The sequence below is a fragment of the Natator depressus genome, chromosome 18, assembly GCF_965152275.1.
Source record: "Natator depressus isolate rNatDep1 chromosome 18, rNatDep2.hap1, whole genome shotgun sequence".
Classification (NCBI taxonomy): Eukaryota; Metazoa; Chordata; order Testudines; family Cheloniidae; genus Natator; species Natator depressus.
Window position 1 is genome coordinate 12,378,543 of NC_134251.1, and position 23,455 is coordinate 12,401,997.

At 48.1% G+C, this 23,455-nt stretch overlaps 1 protein-coding gene across 3 annotated transcripts in view; it reads left to right on the plus strand.

Annotated features, from left to right (window-relative positions):
* Nucleotides 1-23,455, plus strand: part of CASZ1 (castor zinc finger 1) — a 263,964-nt gene that overhangs the window by 238,252 nt on the left and 2,257 nt on the right. For all 3 annotated transcript variants that reach the window (XM_074975271.1, XM_074975272.1, XM_074975270.1), the window contains 7 exons: nucleotides 7,648-7,770; nucleotides 9,448-9,783; nucleotides 12,237-12,435; nucleotides 13,073-13,244; nucleotides 16,724-16,872; nucleotides 17,318-17,552; nucleotides 19,282-19,581. In XM_074975271.1, the coding sequence (XP_074831372.1) occupies nucleotides 7,648-7,770; nucleotides 9,448-9,783; nucleotides 12,237-12,435; nucleotides 13,073-13,244; nucleotides 16,724-16,872; nucleotides 17,318-17,552; nucleotides 19,282-19,581 (1,514 nt within the window). The remainder of the gene's footprint in view (nucleotides 1-7,647; nucleotides 7,771-9,447; nucleotides 9,784-12,236; nucleotides 12,436-13,072; nucleotides 13,245-16,723; nucleotides 16,873-17,317; nucleotides 17,553-19,281; nucleotides 19,582-23,455) is intronic.

Genomic DNA, 23,455 nt, shown 5'->3' on the forward strand with positions numbered 1-23,455 from the left:
TTAATTTGAGGTCCTGATCCAGTGAGATGCTGAGTACCCCCTGCAATGCACTGAGCCCTCTCAATTCCCTTTGACTGCAGTGGGGAGAATTAGGTACTTAATATCTTGCAGGAGGTGCTCAGCACCTTGTAGGATTAGGCCACAAGTGGCCCTTGGGTGGTATCTAACAGCACAGGCTCTCATGTGGCTTGAATGCTATGGCATGCACATTCATTCTGAAACCCTCCTCCGTATACTAGGCAGTGAATCCGAAGGATATCCTGTAGCTGTGCGCTTCAGCAGTGAACCAGTGTTAGACCATGCACAGTTAATACATGAAGATCACAGTAGCCTTGAGAGTTCTTGCTGTGGAATTAGCGCCTCTTGTCTGATTCTGTGAGTGGACTAGTGATACAAAGCAGGGAGTCCAGGGGGCACTGTGCAGACAATTGGTTCTTGCTCTGAGGGACTGTTTTTCTTGTAGACAAGGAGGCTTTCAGGGAAAATGGAACAGGCATAGAACTCATCCACACAGACACACATGCACATATGTACCCAGAATGACACATGATTTGAGCACACATGAATATGCCCAAACAGACATGTATGGGTTTGTGCTCTGACAAAAACACACTTGACTACAAGTGCCTGTGAACATATTATAAAATTGCAAACACTGAAGATGGGAAAGATCTCTGAAGTCCAGCTGCTTCTACCAGTGCAAGATCAATCCCTGCAGTCTGTTTGCTAGTGTTTTATCCTGTCTAGTTTTAACTATGCCAAGCAATGTAGTTGCTTCCACGCCTCTTAGAGGATTATTTTACTACCTAATACATTTCACTGTCAGGATATATTTTTCTCTTGATATGCTGCCTGAATTTTTCTTTTCTTTATTTTGTTGCAGTTCTCCTAATTATACCCCTTGAACCACAATAGTTAATTCCTCTTCTTGCCTGGAATTTACCCCCTTCAAATATTCACAGACTAGTCACATATCATCATTTATCCAAGCTATAGTGATTTAGTTATTTGAATCTCACTTTGTAAATCAGTCCCTCCAGGCCCCTGCTCATTTCTTTTGTTTGGTGCGAGGTTTGCTTCTCGCTGAACTCTCAGTTGTCCAGAAATGGATCCCCTACTCCAGTGCGATCACACCACAGGGACTGTATGCAGCTTAAAACTGCACTTCCTTTTTTGTATCTCACATTGCACACTTGTATCACATTTACTGTGTCCACTGTTTCTCTGGGTCTCTTATTGCAACACTGCCTTCTAGGTTCCTCGCCTATTGAATATCCCCCCCAGATGTATTAGCTGCATTTTTCCAAATATGAATCTCAATTTGTGATATTTTCCCCCTAGTCTCTATAGGCCCCTTTGTATTATTTCTCTTCCCTTGCACTGGTGCTTCCAGCTCCTCCATTTAGTATCATCTGTGAATTTGTTAATGTACTGTTTACTCCTTCTCCTAGATTACTAATGAAGATGTTAAATAAAATCAGACCTAACTCGACTCATAACCTTGCAGCATTCATGAGATACCTCCTCCCAGCTCAATACATTGCCATTTGTCATTACCCTTTGTTTATGGTCCTTCAGCCAGTTTGCAGTCCATGTGGCAGTATTCACATCCAAGCCAATTTGAATTAATTTTAAGCATATGTGAGACTCTGTATCAAAATGCTTTACTAAAGTCCAAATATATTGCAGCCCTTCATCCACTAATTGTATAATTCTATCAAAAAAAGCAATTAAATTTGTTTGGCAAGATTTATTCTTTATAATCCCCATGCTATTTATTGCTCATGGTTCCTTTATCCTCTAGATGTTTAATGATTTTCTTCCCTCTCTTAATATTTGTTTCATGACTTTACTGGGAAGAGACATTAAGACCAGAGGTACGATACTTGCCAGGATCACTCTTGTTTTTTCCTTAAAGAATATGTACCATATTTATTTTTGCTAGTCTTCTGGCACCTCCCCAGTTCTCTATGACTTAAAAATCAGTAGTCCAGTAAGTTTGAAAGTTAATTCCCAGCATGCTCTCAGATGAGAATCATCCAGACTGGCTGATTTGTGCATATTTACATTTTCTAAGCATTACCGTATCTGCTTTTCTGTAAGATCTTCATTTCATCCTGTTGCTTTGTCTTTATTTTTCATGTTAGACGAAGATTTTAAAAGGCGGTTGAGTAGCTCATCCATTTTTGAGACATTACCCACCATCCTCATTTTTTAATGGCCCTATTTTCTCCCTAAGTATGGTACCTCTTCTCCCTGATAAAATGACCCCTTTAGTTTACATTAACTTGTGCTGTTATTGCTCCTCTTATCAGGGCCTCTCTCTCTCTTATCTTCTCCCTGCAAGCTTTAAGTGACCCCATGTATTCTGGATCGCCTGCCACTTTCCTTTTCCAGTACAAGCTTTCTTTTGTTTCTTTTAACCTCAGATATTTAAGGTCCCACCTGGGACCACACAGGCTGCTGCTTGTTTTGCATTCCTGCTCTTCAGAAGAACTGTAGTCTGTCACACATTAATTATGCAGATTCCCCAGTCCTTCCACACCCAGGGAGGTTTAAATACTTCCTGCTGTTGCACCTTACTCACTAGGTTTTTTAAGTCCCTGGAATTTTGGAATTTGCTTTCTTGAAATCTCATAACCTTATGCTGCCATTCCTCACTATGGTGAATCCAAGCAGCTCATAGTCACTGGTACTGGGCTGCCCTATTGTTCTTGCCTTCTTGATTAGTTCCACCCTGGTGGCAAGAGGCAGCTCCTGCATGGCTTCTCTTCTGGTTGGAGCCTCCCACTTTCTGCATCAGAAAGTTGTTTCTTCCTCGAGTGATTGCTCATGTCCGTTCAACTTAGGTGTGTGCTCGCCACATGCACCGGTGCCGGAAGTTTTTCCTTCAGCAGTATCCATAGGGGACTGACTCTGGTGCCCCTTGAAGTAGCACGCATATGCCACAGCATATAGGGCACCACTGGCCCCTTCAATCCTCAGTTCCTTCTTGCTGCCAGTGATGGTGTATGGGACTGGTGCTGCTTCAGCTAGAGCTGTTGCTTTTCGTTCGTTCGAACTCATTTGCCTTGCAAATATTACTGTATATAGTTTCCCTCTAGTTTACTTCAACCTATTTGTTAAGTTAGAGACTTAGTAGGTCCCTAAAGGGACTTCGCCTCGGGACGGGGTATGCCCCAGTCCCTGCGGTTGCTGTAAAAGGCCCATGCCCATTAGCGAGCCACATAATAGTTGTTTACAGTGCTTGGGCGAAAGTCACATTAGTGATATGTGCAAAATCTGCAAGTCCTTCAAGCACAGGACGAAGAAAGATTGTGACATTCATTTGAAGGTGCTCCTGATGGAGTCTGCGTACCCAGGTCACGGTGCTCGGAGCCAAATCGGAGCACTGCTATGGCATCGGGGTAAGGGCAGTGCCCCGCTGGTACAGTATTTGAGCCGGCACCAGTCCCCTTCCGTGGCTTCAGCCAAGAAGCCCAGGAAGATGGGATGAGGAAGGTCTCCAGCTTCCCGCAAGGGAAAGGACAAGTCTGGGGTGGACCAAGGCCCTGTCTCGGGTGCCTCCTCACCCCCTTCAGGATCATAGAATCATAGAATATCAGGGTTTGAAGGGACCTCGGGAGGTCATCTAGTCTAACCCCCTGCTCAAAGGTCGAGCGGTGTAGCCTAGCCGACTCCCTGCCAGCTAACCCAGATAGCAGCGGAGGTCTTCATCAGCTCCGGGTGCCGTCCATACCAGAGGCCCTCCAAAAGGCGCAAGACATTATATTCCTTCCAGTGCCACCCACTCTGGCCCCTGCGGGGTCCCAGTCCCAGGGTAAACCCGCGTTGGGACCACCACAGTCTGCACCCTTCCGGCAGCGCTCCCCATCGCGGGGCATGTCCCGCCAACAGTCACCCTCTCGCAGCCAACATGCTTCTGACTGCGATAGGCAGAAGCTTCATAGCCCTATCCGGTCTCCGGACCTAGGACAAGGGCAGAGAGGCTTAAGGCACAGCTTGCCAATGACCAGGTGCAGATCTCTGGAGGCATGCGCCCCCCCAGCAGGAATTTCGGAGCCGGTGCCCAGAATCTCCATGGCACCAGTAGCGCTCCAGGGACAGGTTGAGGGACCGACGGTACTGTTCTCTGGACCATCGCCAATCCCCTAGGGTGGCATCACTGCATGATGCCAAGCCTGCTCTAGTTCCCGATCCCACTCCACATCCCGGTACCACTCGTTAAGCGTGAATCATAGATCGCCAGCCTGGGGCCATCACGGATCTGCTGAGCACCACTGGTCGCCGAGGCCCCAATCCAGATGCTCCTCGAGGTCAGCCAGATCCAACTCGAGGAGGGGCGACCAGTACCAATCAGCTCTGTCTTGGTCACAAGGGAGTGACCACTCGGGCTCTAGCTCAGGTTCCCTAGCGGCGGGACAGGCTCCAGCACCTACAATGCAGACTACATCAGCAGCACCGCAGCTGGGCCCATGGCCTCAGACTGGTGCAGGGACCACCTGGAGAAGGTCGTCACCATCCCCGCAATGGTACTTACATCGCTGCAATGGTGGACCAACCCCGGGAAAGTCCTGGAAGGAGTTCCCTTCATGAACACTCCTTATTTAGTCAAGTTGGTTTTGGACGCCTCAAACCTCGGCTAGGGGCGCACCTCGGCATCCTCCAGACCCAAGGTATGTGGTCCCCAGAGGAGTCGACGCTGCACATAAAAGTCAAAGAGCTCAGGGGGGTGCACAGAGCATGCGTGGTGTTCCTACCTCACCTGTTGGGCAGACTGGTCAGAGTCCTCATGGACAACACAGCCTCAATGTTCTACATTAACAGGCAAGGTGGAGCGCGATCCTCGGCCCTTTGCCAAGAGGCACTACGTCTCTGGGACTTCTGCATTGACCACGGAATCCATCTAGAAACGAGTCACCTTCTGGGTGCCAGGAACACGCTAGCAGATCACCTAAGCAGGGACTTCTCCTCTCCCCACAAGTAGGTGCTTCACCCAGAGGTAGCCGGCATGATCTTCCAGAGGTGGGGAAGTCCCCAAGTGGATTTGTTCTCCACCAGGCAGAACAGGATGTGCCACAGATTTTGCTCCAGACAGGGTCTGGGCAAGGGCTCCCTCTCTGACGCCTTCCTCCTGCCATGGGCAGGAAGCCTGATGTACTAGTTCCCTCCCATTCCGCTCATCAGCAAGGTCCTAGCGAAAATCAAGAGGGACAAGGCGCAGGTTATCATGATCACCCTGGCGTGGCCTCGCCAGCACTGGTTTGGACGCTATCAAGCTTGTCAATGATCCCTCCCTGACCCCTGCCGAACCAACCAGACCTGCTGTCACAGGATCACAGCTGACTCTTGCACCCCAACCTTGCATCCCTCCACTTCACGGCGTGGATGTTGCATGGCTGAACCCCGATGAACGGGCCTGTTTGGACGGGGTCCAGAAGGTCCTCCTTGAGAGTAGAAAGCCCTCGACTAGGCAGACCTACCTGGCAAAGTGGACGAGGTTCTCCCGCTAGGCATTCTTCAGTGCAGTCCATCTTGGACTACCTGCTTCATTTAAGGAACCAGGCCTGGCGCACTCCTCTATCCAGGTGCACCTGGCGGCCATTTCGGCCTTTTACCCGCCAATCCAGGGGCAGACTGTGTTCTCCCATGACATGATGGTAATGTTCCTTCGAGGCCTCAAGAGGCTCTTCCCTCAAGTCCGGTCCCCGGTCCCTCAGTGAGATCTCAGCTTGGTTCTGTCCAGGCTTATGGGTCTGCCCTTTGAGCCTTTGGCCTCGTGCTCTCTATCTCACCTATCATGGAAGGTAGCTTTCCTCATGGCAGTGACATCAGTGAGGTGAGTCTCCAAGCTGCGAGCCCTGACCTCAGAACCACCGTACACGGTCTTCAGTAAGGACGAGGTCCAGCTCCAGCCCCACCTGGCCTTTCTTCCCAAGGTGGTGTCCACTTTCCACATGAGCCAGGACATCTTTCTTCCGATCTTCTGCCCTAAGCCCCATGAGACCAGTGAAGAGAGTCACCTTCACACTTTGGACATAAGAAGGGCTCTGGCTTTCTACCTAGATAGGACAAAACCCTTCTGTAAGTCGACTCAGTTTTTCGTCTCTACAGCTGAAAGGATGAAGGGCCTCCCAGTGTCCATGCAAAGGATTTCTAACTGGATCACCTCTTGCATTAGGACCTGCTACAAGTTACTGGGAGTCCCTTCGCCGCCAATCATCAGAGCCCACTCGACTCAGCGGCCTTCCTGGCACATATTCTGATCCAGGACATCTGTAAAGCTGCAATGTGGTCCTCGGTGCACACGTTCATGGCCCACTATGCTATCACACAGCAGGCCAAGGACGATGCTGGGTTCAGCTGAGCTGTGTTGCAATCTATATGTTTGTGAACTCCTTACCTGCGTCCAGGGGTACTGCTGGGAGTCACCTAAGTTGAACGGACATGAGCAATCAATCACTCATAGAAGAAAAAAGAGTTACCTTTTCCATAACTGGTGTTCTTCAAGATGTGTTGCTCATGTCCATTCAACGAACCACCCTCCTTCCCCACTGTTGGAGTTTCCGGCAAGAAGGAACTGAGGGTGGAGGGGGCTGGTGGCATCCTATATGCTGCGGCATATGTGTGCCACTCCAGGGGGCGCCAGAGCCGGTCCCCTACGGATACTGCTGAGGGAAAAACTTCCGGCACCTGTGCATGTGGCAAGCGCACACACGTAAGATGAATGGACATGAGCAACACATCTCGAAGAACATCAGTTATGGAAAAGGGTAACTGTCTTTTCCTGTATAATTTAGGGACTTTCTGATGATGCCTGTTGGGCTGTATGTGTTACACAGTAGACACCTGAGAAGTTACAATCCCCCTCGAAGGTGCTACGCTGTGGTTTCAGTAGAGATGTGGAAAAGCCAGGACATTTGACTCTAGATTCAACCCCTTTCCATGCCTTTCAATGCCTTCTGAGGCAGAAGGTGTGGCTTTGGACCCACCTCAAGTTTCAAGTCCCACTGGAGTTGGCCAAGGAGTTACTCATTCTCTCTGTCCTCCTGTCTTGTTAGTCTTTGGTTTGTACTCCTTGTGTTCTCAAGCCCTGATCTCTGGCTCCACCCCCACATTTCTTCCTTTTTTGGCACTCCCAGTGCCATTCTAGCTGTGAGAATCATCCCATTCGGTTTGAGTGGTGCTCCCTAGGTCAGAATCCCCTTCCATTTGCATCTTCTTTCTTGCTCCACAGGCCCACTGCTTTTGTGCACAGATGCTTTAGAATGTTACTACTCTTCATCTTTTGTTTCAGGAAAACTCCGCAGCCTGCTCCTATTGAAGTGAATGCTAGTTTTGCCATTGACTTCAACATGAGAGAGTTAAGGCTCCCAATTTGTATGTGGAGGTACATGCCAAGTTCTTGTAATGGAGCAATAGTGCCAGAGATATGCACGTGTGCGCGCACACACACAGAGTGACATCAGAGCTGTGGCCTGTCCAGCTCCTCGGATCCAGGAAGTTAAAAACAAAAGTTTAGATGCTATGATAATACAAATAATAGATAATACTAATGTGCCATTGTTTGTTTCCCCACAACTCCCTTCAAATGATACTGCCACCATGGGGCTCTTTGTAAGCCATATGCTTGTGTCCTTTGGCCAGGTTTGGTACGAAGGATTTCTGTGATGCCCACTGCGACTTCCTCCATAAAGTGCATTTCCACTGCGTGGTGGAGGAATGTGGTGCCCTCTTCAGCACCTTGGATGGGGCCATCAAACATGCCAAGTAAGTGGAGGATCAAGAATTCAGAGACACACTCCAGGGAAACCCAAAGGTCACACAGTGTAGGCAGGCTGGGTCGGGACTGCAATGGGAGTTCATTCTGTAACTGCCTTTATGAGTGGGAATGTGGGTTTGCATGGTGGCTGAGAGGGCAGCGGTTGGAGCATCCACAGTCCTGTTTTAAACATATCCGGCTGAATTGCCTGCAGAACAGCTGGGCGTACTCTTTAATTTTCAGTGACTCACAACAAGTGTGCACCGGCATTGTGCTCAGCCTTTGGCAAATGTGTCTCTCATCTGGTTTGCAGTGTCAGCAGGGCTGAGAACTGGCCAGTCCTGTTTTCCCCTAAGCTGCCCAGGAGACGATGCACCAGGAACACAGCTTCCCAGCATTGTAGAAATGTGCAATAAGAATTACCAACATAGGAAAGACAGATGGGAGCACCCTTTAAAAACCCACCATTCACTGCCCCTGTCACCTTTCTTGGAATGGTGTTGGCAGTGCTGCAGTCACTGCAGAGTGGCAAACGTTGCATTTTTAATGGTGCCCACTGTATTTGTCTCGCCCTTGTCTCTGCAAATCCTGTTTAACAAGCACCTTCCCTGATTACCCAACATAGGAGAGAAGCTGCTTTCTAGGTCCCTATTTCCATGGCTCTGTTTGCTTTAAAGAGCTTCGCTGCATGTAGGCAAGAGGCTTGGAGCTGAGGATTCAGCCAGCTCAGCCCTAACATCCCTCTCAGCATGGGCAATATAGCCCAACATAGGCCCTTCTTGTCGCCCTCAGAGTACTTTGGAGAGCAGTGGATTGCCAAGACTGAAGCAGTCAAAAAGTACTTGCATGTGGGCCAGATCCTGAAGTCTATACCGCACCCAGAACTCCAACTGACTCCAGTGTGAGTCTTGCATAAAGAAGGACTTTGGGATTTGGCCCCATTGTTGCTACAAGGAGAGCAGTGAAGGAAGGACTGGCCCCAAGTTCCATCTGCACTATCTGGAGGCAGAGAGATTAGAAAGTCTAATAGATATTTTCTACCCCAGTTTCCAAGGGCCACCTCCAGCAGTCCCTACTCAAGCACAGTTCTTACTGAAGTCAATGGGAGATTTTCCCAAGTAAGGACTGAGCCAGGACTTCAGGGTGTGGCCATATGACTGTGGAAGTCTGGATAGTTTTAAATGGAAGGAAACTCAGAGCAAACAGAGCTGGACTCTAGGCCATCGGCTCTATCCAGAGCAGGATTGTTCCCTGTTGCATTTTCCACTGCTTTCTTCAGCCTATATACCAATGTCCCAAACAGTGGGGTTCCCATGCCTTCACAGACTGGTGGCTCTCACTGGCACGAAGATTTTAGACCTACATAGCTCACCTCAATTTTAGCCCATTGCTCCTAGCTACACCCCCATGTGCCTCCTTAAATAATTCCTCTCCCTGTCTGTGACCAGATCTTGGGGGGGAACCTAAAGTCTGTGGAAGCTGGGGCTGCTCGGCAGCTGTCCTGCACTTCTCAAAATTTGGGTCATGGTTTACACCTGTCATGTACTCTGAGCTTGTTGTCATGTTCTCCTGACCCTTGGTCACCACTTAGCCAGCCTCTCCATAATCTGCCCTTTTTTTAGTCAAGGAGTCGGCAGCGTGTGCTTGCTCTCTCTAATTAGAACGGTTGTCTCTTCTCATTGCAGTTTTCACTTCCGAACAGAGGGTGGAGCTGTGAAGGGAAACTCTGAGTCTCCTTTCCCAAGTGCTGCAGAGACCAAGACTTCCTTGGCCCCCTCGTCGCCATCCACTACTTCCGTCACTATGGCAAGCGCTCCCACCCTGGATGTGCCCACTCCGAGCCCAGCGACTGTGCCCTCTGCCCCCACACTGCTAGCTTGGAAGCAGCTGGCTTCCACCATACCCCAGATGCCTCAGATCCCAGCATTGGTGCCTAACCTGGCAACTTCACCCTTGGCAACGACTTCCCTAGAGAACGCCAAGCCTCAGGTCAAACCTGGATTCCTCCAGTTCCAGGAGAAGTGAGTTCCTTGGGAACAAGGGGATGATTGTCTTGCCTGCCCCAAGAGCCTCCATGTGCCCTCTTCAGCCCCAAGAGAGTAGACAGAGGCTTCTCACTCCCCACTTCACCTCTGTTCAATGCTTGATCAGCCACTCTGTGTCCACCTGAGGCTCTCTCTTTGCGGCTGGGTGAGAGACAGATCCAATGAGAGGCTATTTATTCCATGCCCCAGGGTGCTCTCAGCACTTCTGCCCTCCCCCAATCTTGCAGGAAAGCAGCTATTCCAAAGTCTAACAAACGACTTCTTGAGCACTTAGAAAACCAACTGGATGTTTGAACACATTTGGGAATCCTTTTAGATAAAGTCAGGGGCGGAGGGTAAACCTGCTGACATGTTGTCTCAATTTTGCTGTACCTCCGGGGTGTGAAAGCAAAGGTATTGGGCTTTGCATTGTCATAGAATCATAGAATCATAGACTATCAGGGTTGGAAGGGACCTCAGGAGGTCATCTAGTCCAACCCCCTGCTCAAAGCAGGACCAATCCCCAATTTTTGCCCTAGATCCCTAAATGGCCCCCTCAAGGATTGAACTCACAACCCTGGGTTTAGTAGGCCAATGCTCAAACCACTGAGCTATCCCATTGTCATTGGTATGGGCCAGAGACTGCAAATCCTTCAGAAAGAAATCATGGTTGCCTGGTTCCAGGCTTTGTTGCGAAGCTAGACTTAGGCGATGTTTGCAAAATGTTTGGTGAAACTGGTCTGGGTTTGAGGCCAAGTTGGACCAGGTTTGGGATGAGTCTGGGCAAAATTGGGCCAATATGTGATGAAAACCAGGAGAAATTTAGTGAGTGATTTTTGACCTGAAACAAGGTGAAACTTGCCATTTCCAGCTATGTTTCGCTTAAAGCAAGGACTGTCATCTGCAAAGCTAACTAGAAATGGGTTTGTACAGACGCCTGGGAAGGAAATTCTTCTCGGCTCTGCCCACAGTAACACCTGCTGCCTCTTTGTTAGAACGTCAAATCTGTATCTTGGACTATGCAGCGCATCTTCCTTTTCTCACTAAAAATGATAAACTGGAAAAAAAGAAAGTGCTCAGATGCTCTGATCAAACCAGGAATGGGGGAGAAGGGGAGCAGATGCATCACTTCCTGCCTTGGAAGAGCCTTGGCATCCCAGCTGGGCTGCTGTGCAAAGGTAGTAGGTCTCCTGAAGTTCTTTGCTCCCATTTGCAATGTTGTTTGCTATTATTTACAAGGTAATTCAAGGGCTAAGCATTTGCCTAAGTGCAGCTGTAAAATAACACCACCACTTAGCACCTTGTTAGAGTTTTCTGCTTCAAAGCCTTTTGCAAACATTCATGAAGCTTCATAACACTCCTGGGAAGCTGGCAAGTGTTATCTCCATTTTACAGATGGGGAAAAAGAGGCAGAGAGGTTAAGTGACTTGCTCAGGGCCAATGAAAGAATATGGGTCACATCTGGGATTAGAACTCTGCAGCTCCTAGCTCTCCATCATGTGCTTAGGCTGGTAGGCCATGTCTCTCTGGGCCAGAAATTGACCCACTTATGTCTTCTTTCAAGCAAGCTTACTACAGGAAGCTCCTGGAGCAGGGACGGTAGCACTGGGGACTGTGACTTGAATGCACAAGATGAGTTTTTGGCCATCTTATATACTAAGCCCTAGAAATTCCCCATAGTCTATATTTACATGGCCTCACAGTTTGAACTATGGGGGTATGAATTGCTACACAAACACACATGCTGCGTTGCAACTCCCCCGTGTGGACGCTGCAGGTGCAACCTAAAAGGAACCTAGTTCGCAGTGAAGTAGTCCTTTTTAAACAAGTACCTTTTCGTTTGCGCCTGCAGCATTCACCTGGGAGAGTAACAACGCAGCTAGTGTGCACTGCAATTCACACCCCACAGTCCTAACTGTGACTTAGACAAGTCCTTAGAGTTCACAAACTGCAGCCGAAAAACAATGGAACATGACTGCCCTGGGAGAGGCACCAAGGCAATTTAGGTCATCAAATAAATCACGGTTGCACAAATTTTGCTTAGCCAAGGGCTCCCCTGGCAATTTGCAACGTGCAGCCCGAGTGTTTCACCTAATCTGTGCAAAAAATGGAGCCAATCACAGCTCTCTTCATCCATTAACAGGAAGGTGCAGAATGTGGGTTCAACAGGTCCCATCATGATCTGAAGGGAACCAGAGGCTCCAGGTCCCGGCATGCAGTGCTCCATCTTCACATACTCCTGTCACGAGCGTGCACTGCCTGCTGGGGCTGATAGTGTCTGCAGGCTGCAGCTCCATGTTAACGAGGCTGGCCATGGGAGCTCTGTGGGCCGCATGTGGCCCATAGGCTGCACTTGGGCTACCCCTCAATTAAATGAGTGAATGTTGGGAAAGAAGCCAAGGTGTGAGGGAAGAAATGAGGATGATGTCTGGATTTTGGCTGTGTTCCAGTGACCCCTGTCTGGCGACAGACTGCAAGTATGCCAACAAGTTCCACTTCCATTGTCTCTTCGGGAACTGCAAGTACGTGTGCAAAACCTCTGGCAAAGCAGAGTCCCACTGCCTGGACCACATCAACCCCAACAACAACCTGGTGAATGTGCGAGACCAGTTTGCTTACTACTCCCTCCAATGTCTCTGTCCAAACCAGGTAAGAGTAATCCAAGAAGAGTGCCCCTAGAGGTGGGCCAGGCAGGGGCTGTGGAGGAGAGGGAAAGGATGCAGGAGAAAAGGAAAAGGTAAAAGCCTGACAAAGACAGGAAGACAACCTGGGGCCAATTCATCCCTAATGTTATTCTGCTGAACCACTGAATGAATCTGGCCTCTGATGCACAGAGCTATTTGAAGGGTATAAATTAGAGAGAGCAAGACTTGGGAAATCAGCTCCAGACCAAAATAGAGGCAGTTTGTATTTGTTCAGAGCGGGGGTGTGGGAATATGTTGATTTTGGGCCTATTTCTAGTGTAAACGCTAAGTAAGGCTATGAGATGAAATGAAACAAAGGCAAATGGAGGTTGAATATCGGCAAAGGCTGCCTGTTAGATAGTGGAATAGTTTCCCAAGGGAAATGGTGGAAGTCCTATGATTTGAAAATAGATGGCCCGATGAAGAGCAAATGCACTGTGCCCCTTGAAGAATGGACAGTGTGTGACATGGAACTGGAGGCCTTGCCCACCTGTGACATTAACGGCTCTGTGACCTTCAGAGAGAAAGCAAGTTGCAGCAGGCAACTGAGAGTACGGTTGCTGGCTAAGTCTAAAACAACCTGTCTCATTGGTTCCTTACAGCACTGTGAGTTCAGGATGCGGGGACATTACCACTGTCTTCGGCCTGGCTGCTACTTTGTGACCAACATCACCACCAAACTTCCCTGGCATGTGAAGAAACATGAGAAGGCAGAGCGAAGAGCAGCCAATGGTTTCAAGTACTTCACCAAACGGGAAGAGTGTGGCAGGCTAGGTAAACCCACCTTGTTCATCCAAGCCATGGGATATACTGCCTGACAGCTCCGGCTGATAGCATACTCACCCTCTGGGTCGCTTTCTCAATCTCAGGGTGTAGCCATTTTCCCGATACACTAGAGACTTCAGTCATTATAAACCTTCCTTTGACAATATTTTTCATATTCTCTCTGGGCAGAGGCACCGGTAGTTTAGCTTATGGGACCATTTGACCTTATCTTATTTTGAAAGAATGTAAGTGAAATTTTCCCTCAATGTTTATAGTTGTAGTACTTCTACATCCACTATCAAGGATGTATTTAGATCACGTGACCCTGTCTTGGCCAACTTGGGGTGGGGTAGCCCAAATAGGTATAAAAATGACCCACTTGGGCTTTGTAACTGTTCATTTATATAATCCAGAACATGAGTGAGCCTCAACGCACTTGACGCAGAGATTGATTAAATAAGACACAGAATTATCATCCCCATTTTACAGGTGCACAGAGGTTGATTTCGCCACAATCATTTTGTAGGTTTTAATAGCAAAATCAGGAACAGAACCCAGTGATCTTGTCTCCCAGGCCCCTGCTCTAACCATTACAGAACACTGCCTTCTGGAGCCAGAAACAGAAGCCAGGCATTGTGGCACCATCTAAATTGTAGACCGCACTGCTTCACTGTAGCTGACACACAAACCGACAGAAGTCAAAGATACAAAGAGTTAAAGGGAGAAACATCAGCCCCACGCATAGAGGAGAAGTTAGGGTTGTGCCCCACCGAGGTTCTCTTCGGTGCCGAAATATTGGAGTATATGAGATCCATTTCTGCCCTGGCTGAACAGGCTCCAGCTTGTATCCCCAGTGTTCTGATCAGGGGCCAGGGTCCTGTGAGCTTAGTTGCTATGGCCATCTCCACACTGGCAGGAGAGGGCTGGAAGGCCTCTTCATTTCTGCTCAAAGAAGCCAGCCTGTAGGCCTTGCTCCTTTCTTCCAGATGGAATGACCAGGCCTCTGGAGGAGCAGCTTCCGCCTTTGATTGTTCGAGGTCTTTTCTTGCACCATGTGCTCTGCTGAACTTGCGGCTTGTTTTGGGCTAGAGTAGGCTGAGGGGAAAATGTTTTCAGTCTGGAAGCAAACAGAGAATGGTGGAAAATGTTTCTGTTTTGATGACTGCTACTCCCTCGTGTGAGAAGGAATTTTCACACCTCCCAATTTTGCCTGATTCCAGACAGTTTAAGATGAAACTCTTTGATGTGCATTGCCAGGGCTGCATATCAAAAGGATAAATATTCCACCCCCCTGGCCTCTGCAGTAGCTTCTTTCAGTGCCAGCCTTCCACTAGAGTGTCAGCTCATCCAAATATCTGATACAAGACGCTGTGCTGGGCTCCTAGGTTTGCCCGCTAGTTAGATTCATCAGGTAGCACCAAAGCAGTTATGAAATGTCAGCGCTTAAAAGCATCCAGCAAAAAGCAGGGAAAACAATTAGAGTCCCCACAGACAGCACCCCAGAGCCTCCATCCCATTGCATGGGACTCACATGCCCATTGTTCATTTTTGGCTTAAGTAAACCAATCAGCCCTGGTCAGAGGTTTGGCCTCAGCAGCCCCAGCAGGATAGCTCAGCCTCTTTGTCGTTTCCTACTGCTCCCTGGACACAGCTTACTCTAGAAGCAGTCAATTATTTTATGTCAAGGTCCAGATTCAAGAAAAAATAATAATAAAAGAATAACAATAATGATAATAAATAAGAAGATTCTGGGATCCATTCAAAAGCATGTGGCGGTCTGGATTTGGCCCACGGTCCACCTGTTGACTACCCCCAGTACTCTGTTGAGAAGCAGGAGAGGGGGAGTCAATGGCCAAAAAATACAAACCCATGACAACCAGAACAAAAATGCTCCCCCTTCAGCTTTTAATTCATGAAAAATGTATGCCTGAGCGATAGGTCATCCATGGTAACCAAGGCAATAAGTGTCAACACACCGAGGCCAGTCCTTACCTGGGTCTCGGTTTACAAATGTCAGGAGATTGAGCAGTTGCTGTTATTTACTCAACTTTTGGTGTTTCAGGTGATAGCCAGGGCTAGACAAAGCGGGGAGATGATATATGATACTCAGCCCGCCCCGCTGCCCTAGCAACGGGCAAGTCTTCACCTGCCCTTTGCTGATACTGTTTCAGTCCCGCCAGCACTGTTTGTTCTTCATCCCAAAGAACAGCACAAAAATGATGGGGAGGGCAGATGAGGTAGGAGTGTGGGGGAGGAGGGCCGGAATATCTAAACAAACACAAACTTGGCTTATACATAAAGCACCATCTCCGCCTTAAAGACAGGGCGAATGATTCAGGAGCTGTTTGGCAATGCCATGTCTACTGTGTGTGTGGGCACGTACATGTAGGTATGTCTTTCCACGTGACTGTAAATGAGTGTCTGTGTATGTTTCCATATAGGCATGTCTGTCGATGTGGGCAGCTAAATGTGTTCCTGCATCTGTATGCAAGTGTGTCTTTTGTTCTGTCGGTCTGTGTTGTGTGTACAGCAAGTGCGTCTGTATCCCTGTGTTGAGGTTTGTGAGTGTGTTTACATCAGGTGCGCAGCTATAGGTCTCTGTCAGTGTGTAGACATGCCTATGGTTTTACTGCAGCAAGCTATACTTCAGCTACAGGACGTGGTCTGGGGATTGTCTGGTAATCAGCCACACAGATTCGTAGTGATTTGCATGAGGCAGAATCCAGCATTTTCCCATTAAAAAAAAAACACTAATGGGGCTGTTTAATTGAGTCTCCTTGTCTGTCTGGAGGCAGGTCCAGCATGCCAGAATCCATGTAAGCTGTTTCCATTACCCTCGGCCTGGTACCAGCCCCTACGTCACCAAACCAGGAGTAGCAACAAACACTCCCTGGCTTCTCCACATTTGGCCTGGGACCATGCACTGGTCAGAGCTGGAAGGTTGGGGATGGGATGGACGAGCCTTACAGCCCAGGGTGTTAAAGGGATTATCATTCTGCTTCCAGAGCACGCAGATCAAAAGGAGCTGGCTGTTTCCAACATGGAACAATCCCTGATATTATTCTTACCTTCTACTTCAATTGTAAGCTCCTTGGGGCAGGGCCTGTCTTTTTGTTCTGTGTTTGTACACCACCTAGCACAATGGGGTCCCGGTCTAGGATTGGGATCTCTAGGTGCTGGCAAAATGCAAATAATCAACATTAATAATACGTTTCCCCCTTGTTCCCTCTGTCACAAGAGGGATGGGGGTGGTACTCTGGCTCAGGGCCACTTCCTGTGTCTAAATCAACCACATCCTTTCTCCCCATTACTCAGCTTGGGAAGGATTTAATTTTGGGTCTCGGACTGTCATTGAAGAATCCACAGAGCACTCCAGACGATCAGGATTCAGTATGGCAGCAGTCTGGCGCTACCGCCAGTGTGTGCTGATACAACCCTTTCTCTTGCTATTTTAATGTACCAGATTTGTATCGGTTTTGTGTCTGCAGGTTGCAAGTATAACCAGGTGAACAGCCATTTCCACTGCATTCGAGAGGGCTGCCAGTTTTCCTTCCTACTCAAGCACCAAATGACGTCCCACGCCAGGAAGCACATGAGGAGGATGCTGGGGAAAAACTTTGACCGAGTTCCCACACAGGTGAATCCACTGGTTATTTAAGCAGCAGATACATATGTAGTGATGCACCGTCAATTGCTCACTGCAGAGAGGCACTGGGCTGAGCGCTGCTAGGTACCCTCCCTGCAGCACTAGAGCCAAGACTCACGCGCCTAATCTCTGAATGCCCCACACTCCACCTAGAATGCAAAACGTCACACCCCCAACCTCTAAGTATAGTAGGATACACACCTCAGGGCACCGGTGCCAATGTACACACTCCCATCTAAATGCATAAGAATCCACACACCAGGATCCTGGTGCCAAGATTACCACTCCCAGCCTCAGTGCCATAGGATCCACTTGCCAACATGTTCCAACTATCCCTGAAGAACAATGTCAGAGAAAACTGAACGTGTAAACAGATGGCTTTGGTCTTGACATCTTGCTTATGGTGTGAAAAGTCCGTCTTAATTTCTTGCTGCAGGTTATTGGCCACACTTCAAGAAATGAAAATCTCCCCCATGTTGGCAGCATGGCACCCAGCCCAGCTTCCTCAGGAACCCCAGCTTCCTTTCAGGGACCCCAAAGCATGATGGACATTGAAACAGATGAGTACATGGATTACACTGGCTGTAGCCCCGGGGGCATCTCCTCTGAATCCTCCAATATGGACCGCAGCTGCTCCAGCACTCCAGTGGGCAACGAAAGCACATCAGCAGGTAAGGGGCAGCAGGGGAGAAATAGATTTGCAGGTCTCTGCTGCCAAGAGCCCTAAACTCACAACCAGAGGCCAAGGAGAAACTGTGCCTTCTGACACATTGTGTCAGCCCCTGGCTCAACAGAGTATTGCCTTACGCTAGCCTAGCTCCCCTCCATCATTCACAGGGAGGGAGCCATTTCCACATAGTTCTGGGCTGTCCCTTAACATCTGACATTCCCTTCTTTTTCTGCCTCTGAAGAGGTTTTTGTCCTATCTTTCGGAGCTGGACCGGTTTGAATAATTGAACTGCTCAATATCTGTACCAGAGCCGTCGAGTCATTAGGGCTGTAAAGTTAATTTCCCTTGCTGGTCTGCTTCCTGCCTTCCCCCAGTATCTTTTGTGTTACACTGTGCCACATCTAGAAGTCAGAGGTTTCCCTGCACTCCTGATGCTCAATAAACTGGACAACAGAGACCTCCTGGCTTCACTCTTTCAGGAAGTGATGTGTAAGTAAATGAGAACCTCTGCCATCACTTTCTCAGGAAGTGACCTATAAAAGCAGCTCCTCTCCTCTTACAAGTTGTGATGCAGAAAAGAAAACCTCTAACGTCACTACCTCCTTATCAGGGCGATGCTCAGAGAAGATCCCCTGGTGTCATGTCTGCTTTATGCATCCCTTCCTAAAAGAGAACTCTAACATCCCTTCCTGTTTTGAGGATTGAGATTTGACCCTGCCTAACTTCTATAAATTATGGGATTCTCTCTTCAGCAGGCAGATTCAGAACTCATCTCTAATACCCTGTAGCAGTGAGTAAGGCTCCCTTAATTGTCCTTACCTCTGGCTGCCTGTTAGTATTCCAGGAAAGCTTTCTGTGAACTCTCCCCAGGGCTGCTTGTCTCTGAGTCTCTTTATAACATTTATTGTCTTTTGGGACCTTAGTTTCAGACCTATTTTTTTCCTACCTTCTCTTCCAACACTGATTAAATGAAAAGTCAGGTGACAACCTGAGCCCAGCATTTCCCTGACCAGGGGGTTCAGCTCAGACCTCAGGGCTATGGGGTGGATGTTCATCTCCGTTACTTTTAAACAGCAGTAGGAAATAAGAGTAATGAATGATTCCCACTGACACTGGGTGGAGGCAAGACTAAGGAAGATGTCCTGACCTCTCACGTCACATGGGGCACTAACACAACCTCTGCACGCTACCCTGACATAAACATTCCACGAGAACGACAGCTGCACGTAGTGCTAAAGCTCCTCCAGAGGGTTTGGAGGGGCAGCAGCTCCCAGGATTCTCTATTAACTAACTGCACCATCAGAGCCATCAGTCACACCTCCCGGAAAACAACCCACTGACTAATAACCATGTTATGAGTGAATCCGAAAGCCTCTGGGATAACACCCTGCAACAGAGTCCTCTCAGCAGCAGGCTGGTGCACGCTGGTGCCACGTGGATGAACAGACAGACTAAGCAGGGCAGGAATTTCTTTTTGGAAGCCAGGTGGCTCCACCCCCTGCAATTAAGGACACTCCTTGTTTTCTGTGGTGACAACCATTCCCCCTGCTGCTGCTGCTGTCAGTCACGCATCTTCCATCTCCTCTCTGTTACAGTTCTGTTTTGTACGTGTGTGAATGTATTTTCCATTTTCATCATATTGCTTCCACTCTTGGGTTCTCATTTCGGTTCTTTTGTTTTTCCTTTTTGTTTTGTTTTTTCTGCTATTTTTTTCTCTCCACATTCTCCAGGCTGCCTGGTTCCTCCTCCTCCTCCTACTGCTGCCGCTGCCGATGATGCTATCCACAATGCACCACAACCTCCACCGCCACCTCTGCCTCCATCTTTCTCACAAGCCTTGCTCAGGTCTCCCCTTCCTTCCCTCCCCTACCTCTTCTCTCCATCTTGTCTCTCATACTCTCTGCTCAGTGCCACTCTTGGATCCAGCAGGGGCATTGTCATGCCTGCCACCAGCACACCTGGTTTCTCGCCCATCATTGCCACTCCAACTCCAGTAAAAAGTGACGTTCCCCTAGTTCAGGATGCAGCAGGTAATTCTTATATGCTTTATCTCTCAGTGACAGCTCCCCCTGCCCATAGTCTCTTCCCACCCCTGAGCTCTGTTAAGTCATAAATGGAAAAGACATCACTATCTCTCTCTCTGTCTTGTTTAACTCTGTCCAAGGGCTCCCCCCACACACACACCCCCTCCCTTCCACTGATGGGATAATAATGTCATGCTGTAAAGATGCCCAAGGAAGGTATCTGAAAGCACAGTAAATCGCTGTGAAAAATTCACATGACCAGAAGCAATTCCTCATCAATCCCAACCCAAATCCAACAGCAACATTTGTAAATAAACCTGCCATTTTTGAGCCTCCTCCTCCTGTTAGGTGGCCAAAATGCAACATGTTGACCACATTGCATAACAGGACTTGGAGACTGGTTTAGAGCTCTTTGGCCATCCAGTCTAGTAGCTCCCAACCCTTGCTGCACATCACTACAGGTCATTCCCATGTGCACCATAGAGCTTGGGACTGGCTTTCTCTATCGCATGTTTTGGGGTCTCATGGGCACAGGTGATGCCACTGACATGATGCATCTCAGTGATCTCTGTTGCACCCACAGTTATTTACATCCACCAATTACAGCTGCAGAAAGTAAGGCTGGTTTTCAAACACCTCAGGCCCTCAGTGTTTCCTACATGACAGAGCTCAGGGACATCACAGACAGGGGCGTTTTATACCAGTTGAGAATGGCTTTTCAGGGCGTGCTCAGTTTTGCCCTCTTTTCCCAGCCTGGCTCCTTCTCGGTTACTTGGAAGCATATTTGTGCTGGCAAAGTTATGTTTTTAAAAAGACGCACAGCTCAGAAACCTGAGCTATCCTCTCCCTCTGCTAGCTAAGCACAGTGTAAGCATGCAGAGGTGTGAAACTCCCCAACAGTGGTCATTGCCCTGCCCAGAGCTTCATGGGGATTTTGACTGCTTAAGTGGGATTTAAATTATGCCTTCACTTGTGGTGGCCCTCTGCAGGGGGAGTGTGGTCCAACAGACAGACAGTCACAAAACTGAACTCTTCTGAGAGGCAAATCAGATCACCTCATTCTGTCTGTTTCCTCATCTGTAAAATGAGGCTAATTATACTTTTTAAAGTATTCTGATGCCGATAGGTGAAAAGTACTGTATAAAATCATCATCTTCTGCTGACAGCACAGGCTGACTATAAACTACTTACAGTTGAGACCTGCTTCGGCCTAAATTTGTTGAGGCATGTTTGTCTCTAATTAGTTATTAGGGAATGAGCACTGTCTAGTGGTTAGAGCAGGAGACATAGAATCACGACTGCTGGGTGGTTCTCCATCTTCACCCACCCTACGCAAGGAAGTTGAACTAGGTTAATTAAATATGTGATTTTAAACAGCTTTAGTTAAACTGATACAAAAGGCTAGGCAAACACTTAGTTTAAGATGAGCTGAAGTAAACCTGGCTTAACCAAACTGATTCAAAATTGTAATAAGCTAAACCAAAACAAGCCACTCTCACATCAAAGTATGTGTCCATACTGGAGGGGGGCATGGGGATCTTGCACTGAACTAAACATGCATTTCAGTGAGGACAAGGCATCAGTGTCCTTGGGCAAGTAATTTAACCTCTCTGTGCCTCACCTAGCTCATCAGTATTATGGGAATAATGATACTTACCTACCTCTTAAAGACAGTGGGAGGCTCAATTAGTTACTATGTATACAGTGCTAGGGATTATTCAGTAATGTACACACCTCTTTAAAACCATTAGTGGTTTAATACTTCTTTGTAATATAGATACATGGGGCCGCATTATCTGCTGACTTACACTGGCTTTACCCCAATGCAATTCCATGACTTCTATGTTGCTGTTATTAGTTATCGTTTGTTTTACAGCGGCAGCTAGAGACCTCAAAGGAGATCAAGGTCCCATTATGCTAGGTGCTGTATACACCCAGCAAGAGACGGTCCCTGCTCAAAGAGTTTGCACTCGAAATAGAGAAAGAGGGTGAGAGAAAGGAAAACTAGCAGAAGATTTGGGAACTGAGGCAGAGAGAGATTACATGGTTTGCCCACGGTCACACAGTGAATCTGACAGCACCAGGAATTGAACCCAGGTCTCCCAAATTGCCATCCAGTGCCTTAACCCCAAACTGTGGAATTACTCCTGGTTAATCGCAATGTAAATAAGATCTAGAATCAGGCCCAGTAACTAGACTCTTGCAATCTTTTTCTTCCTCTCCAAAATAGGAGTGCAGCAAGGAACTGGCCTGGAGATCAGTGTCCTGTACCAGGACATGAGTGCAGCCTGCAGAGCACCCCTGCACCTTGCCACCTATAAGCACAGATTTGTGTCTGAAAATAAAATGTGATTTGGGGGACCTGGACCATAATGGGATAGGGATTCTGTAACCTTGAATTCACTGGTCTGTATCTGGTTGAGCTTAATAGTGATGAAGAGTTATTATCTCTCTGGCGGCTGTTTAGAGGTGCAGATTAAATCAGCGTAAGGGGGCTTAGCCCAGTTCCTAGTGAACATCACTAAGACAGCCTTCACTGTGAATTGCCTCCTTTGTTGCCAGTGTCACCATGCATACTGAATGGGCAAGTGAGACTTCTGTCCTCTGCCTCTCTCCCCTAGGCATGGGCTCACTCCAGAGGGATGTTGGCATTGTACTCTGGGGGGAGTTTGGCCTACTGTCATCCATGCCATCCCTGCTTGGTGGAGAGTTTGAACTCTTCTATCTCCAGGGTTTTCAGTCTGGTGCTGATCCTCAGTATTCAGTGTTTCTCACCATTTTGGAGACTCCATTTGATAAGCACCATCCTAGCTTCAAGGGGCATCATCTAAGGCCCTCCCATGGCTGACACGGGAAAACCAGCATCTACCACCTTGAGTACATGCTTACAGTCAGCAAAAGAACTTTACAGCATTCAAACAAATGGTCGAGTGCGTCTTCAGACACCTAGAGCAGGATGCAAACTGCTTTGGTGCTGGGACCCAGACACTCATGACACAGACCATGCCTCTTTTCAACAGGATGGCAGCCCCAGCATGCAGCTCAGGAAGGCCCGTTTTAATGGGAAACTGTAATTTCCAGTGAAATTCACCATTTTGCACCTGGTGAGAAAGTCTTCTTGCCTCCCCGAGTCCTGCTCTGAGCACACTGGATCTGGAGCTAGGGGTTTTTCATCTTCCTCTGCAGCATGGGGTACCGGTCACTGCCAGGTGCAAATGGTGGATTCTCTGTAACTTTAAGTCTTTAAACCATGATTTGAGGATGTCAGTAACTCAGTCAAAGGCTAGGGGTCTATTACAGGAGTGGGTGGGTGAAGTTCTGTGGCCTGCGATATGCAGGAGGTCAGATTAGATGATCATGACTGTAAAGTCTCTGAGTCTATGATTTGACCTGAGGAATAACCAGTGGGCAGAAGAGGAAGGAAATGTGGATGTAAGGTGGTCAAATTCTTGGTATCAGGTTCAGTCCTCTGGGACTCCGGCACCTATCTCCAAGGATGGGAAACTGATATTGGTCCCTTAGTGGCAAGCGGGTTGATTGTTGAGGCTCAAGGAAAGGCTTTAAAAGTGGGATTTTTCTCTTGGAGCCCAATGGATAGTCATTTGAGAATTACCCCTACTGAACATCTGTCTGTGTGTGCTCATCAGTGTAATATTTAGGCTGATTCTGGCCAAAGTGCATCCTGCTTCTAAAAATCCCCCCCCCTTGCAGTTTTAATTAGATGCGGTGAGTCTTCTGCACTTCCTGTCCTAAATAGCTGTGCCCTATTAAACAGCAGTGAGGGAGAAGGACGCTGTGTATAGTTTATAAAGCACTTGGGGATTGTTTGGGGTGAAAGGAGCAATCAAAGATCAATGAAGGTGCCACATTCCGTGGACTG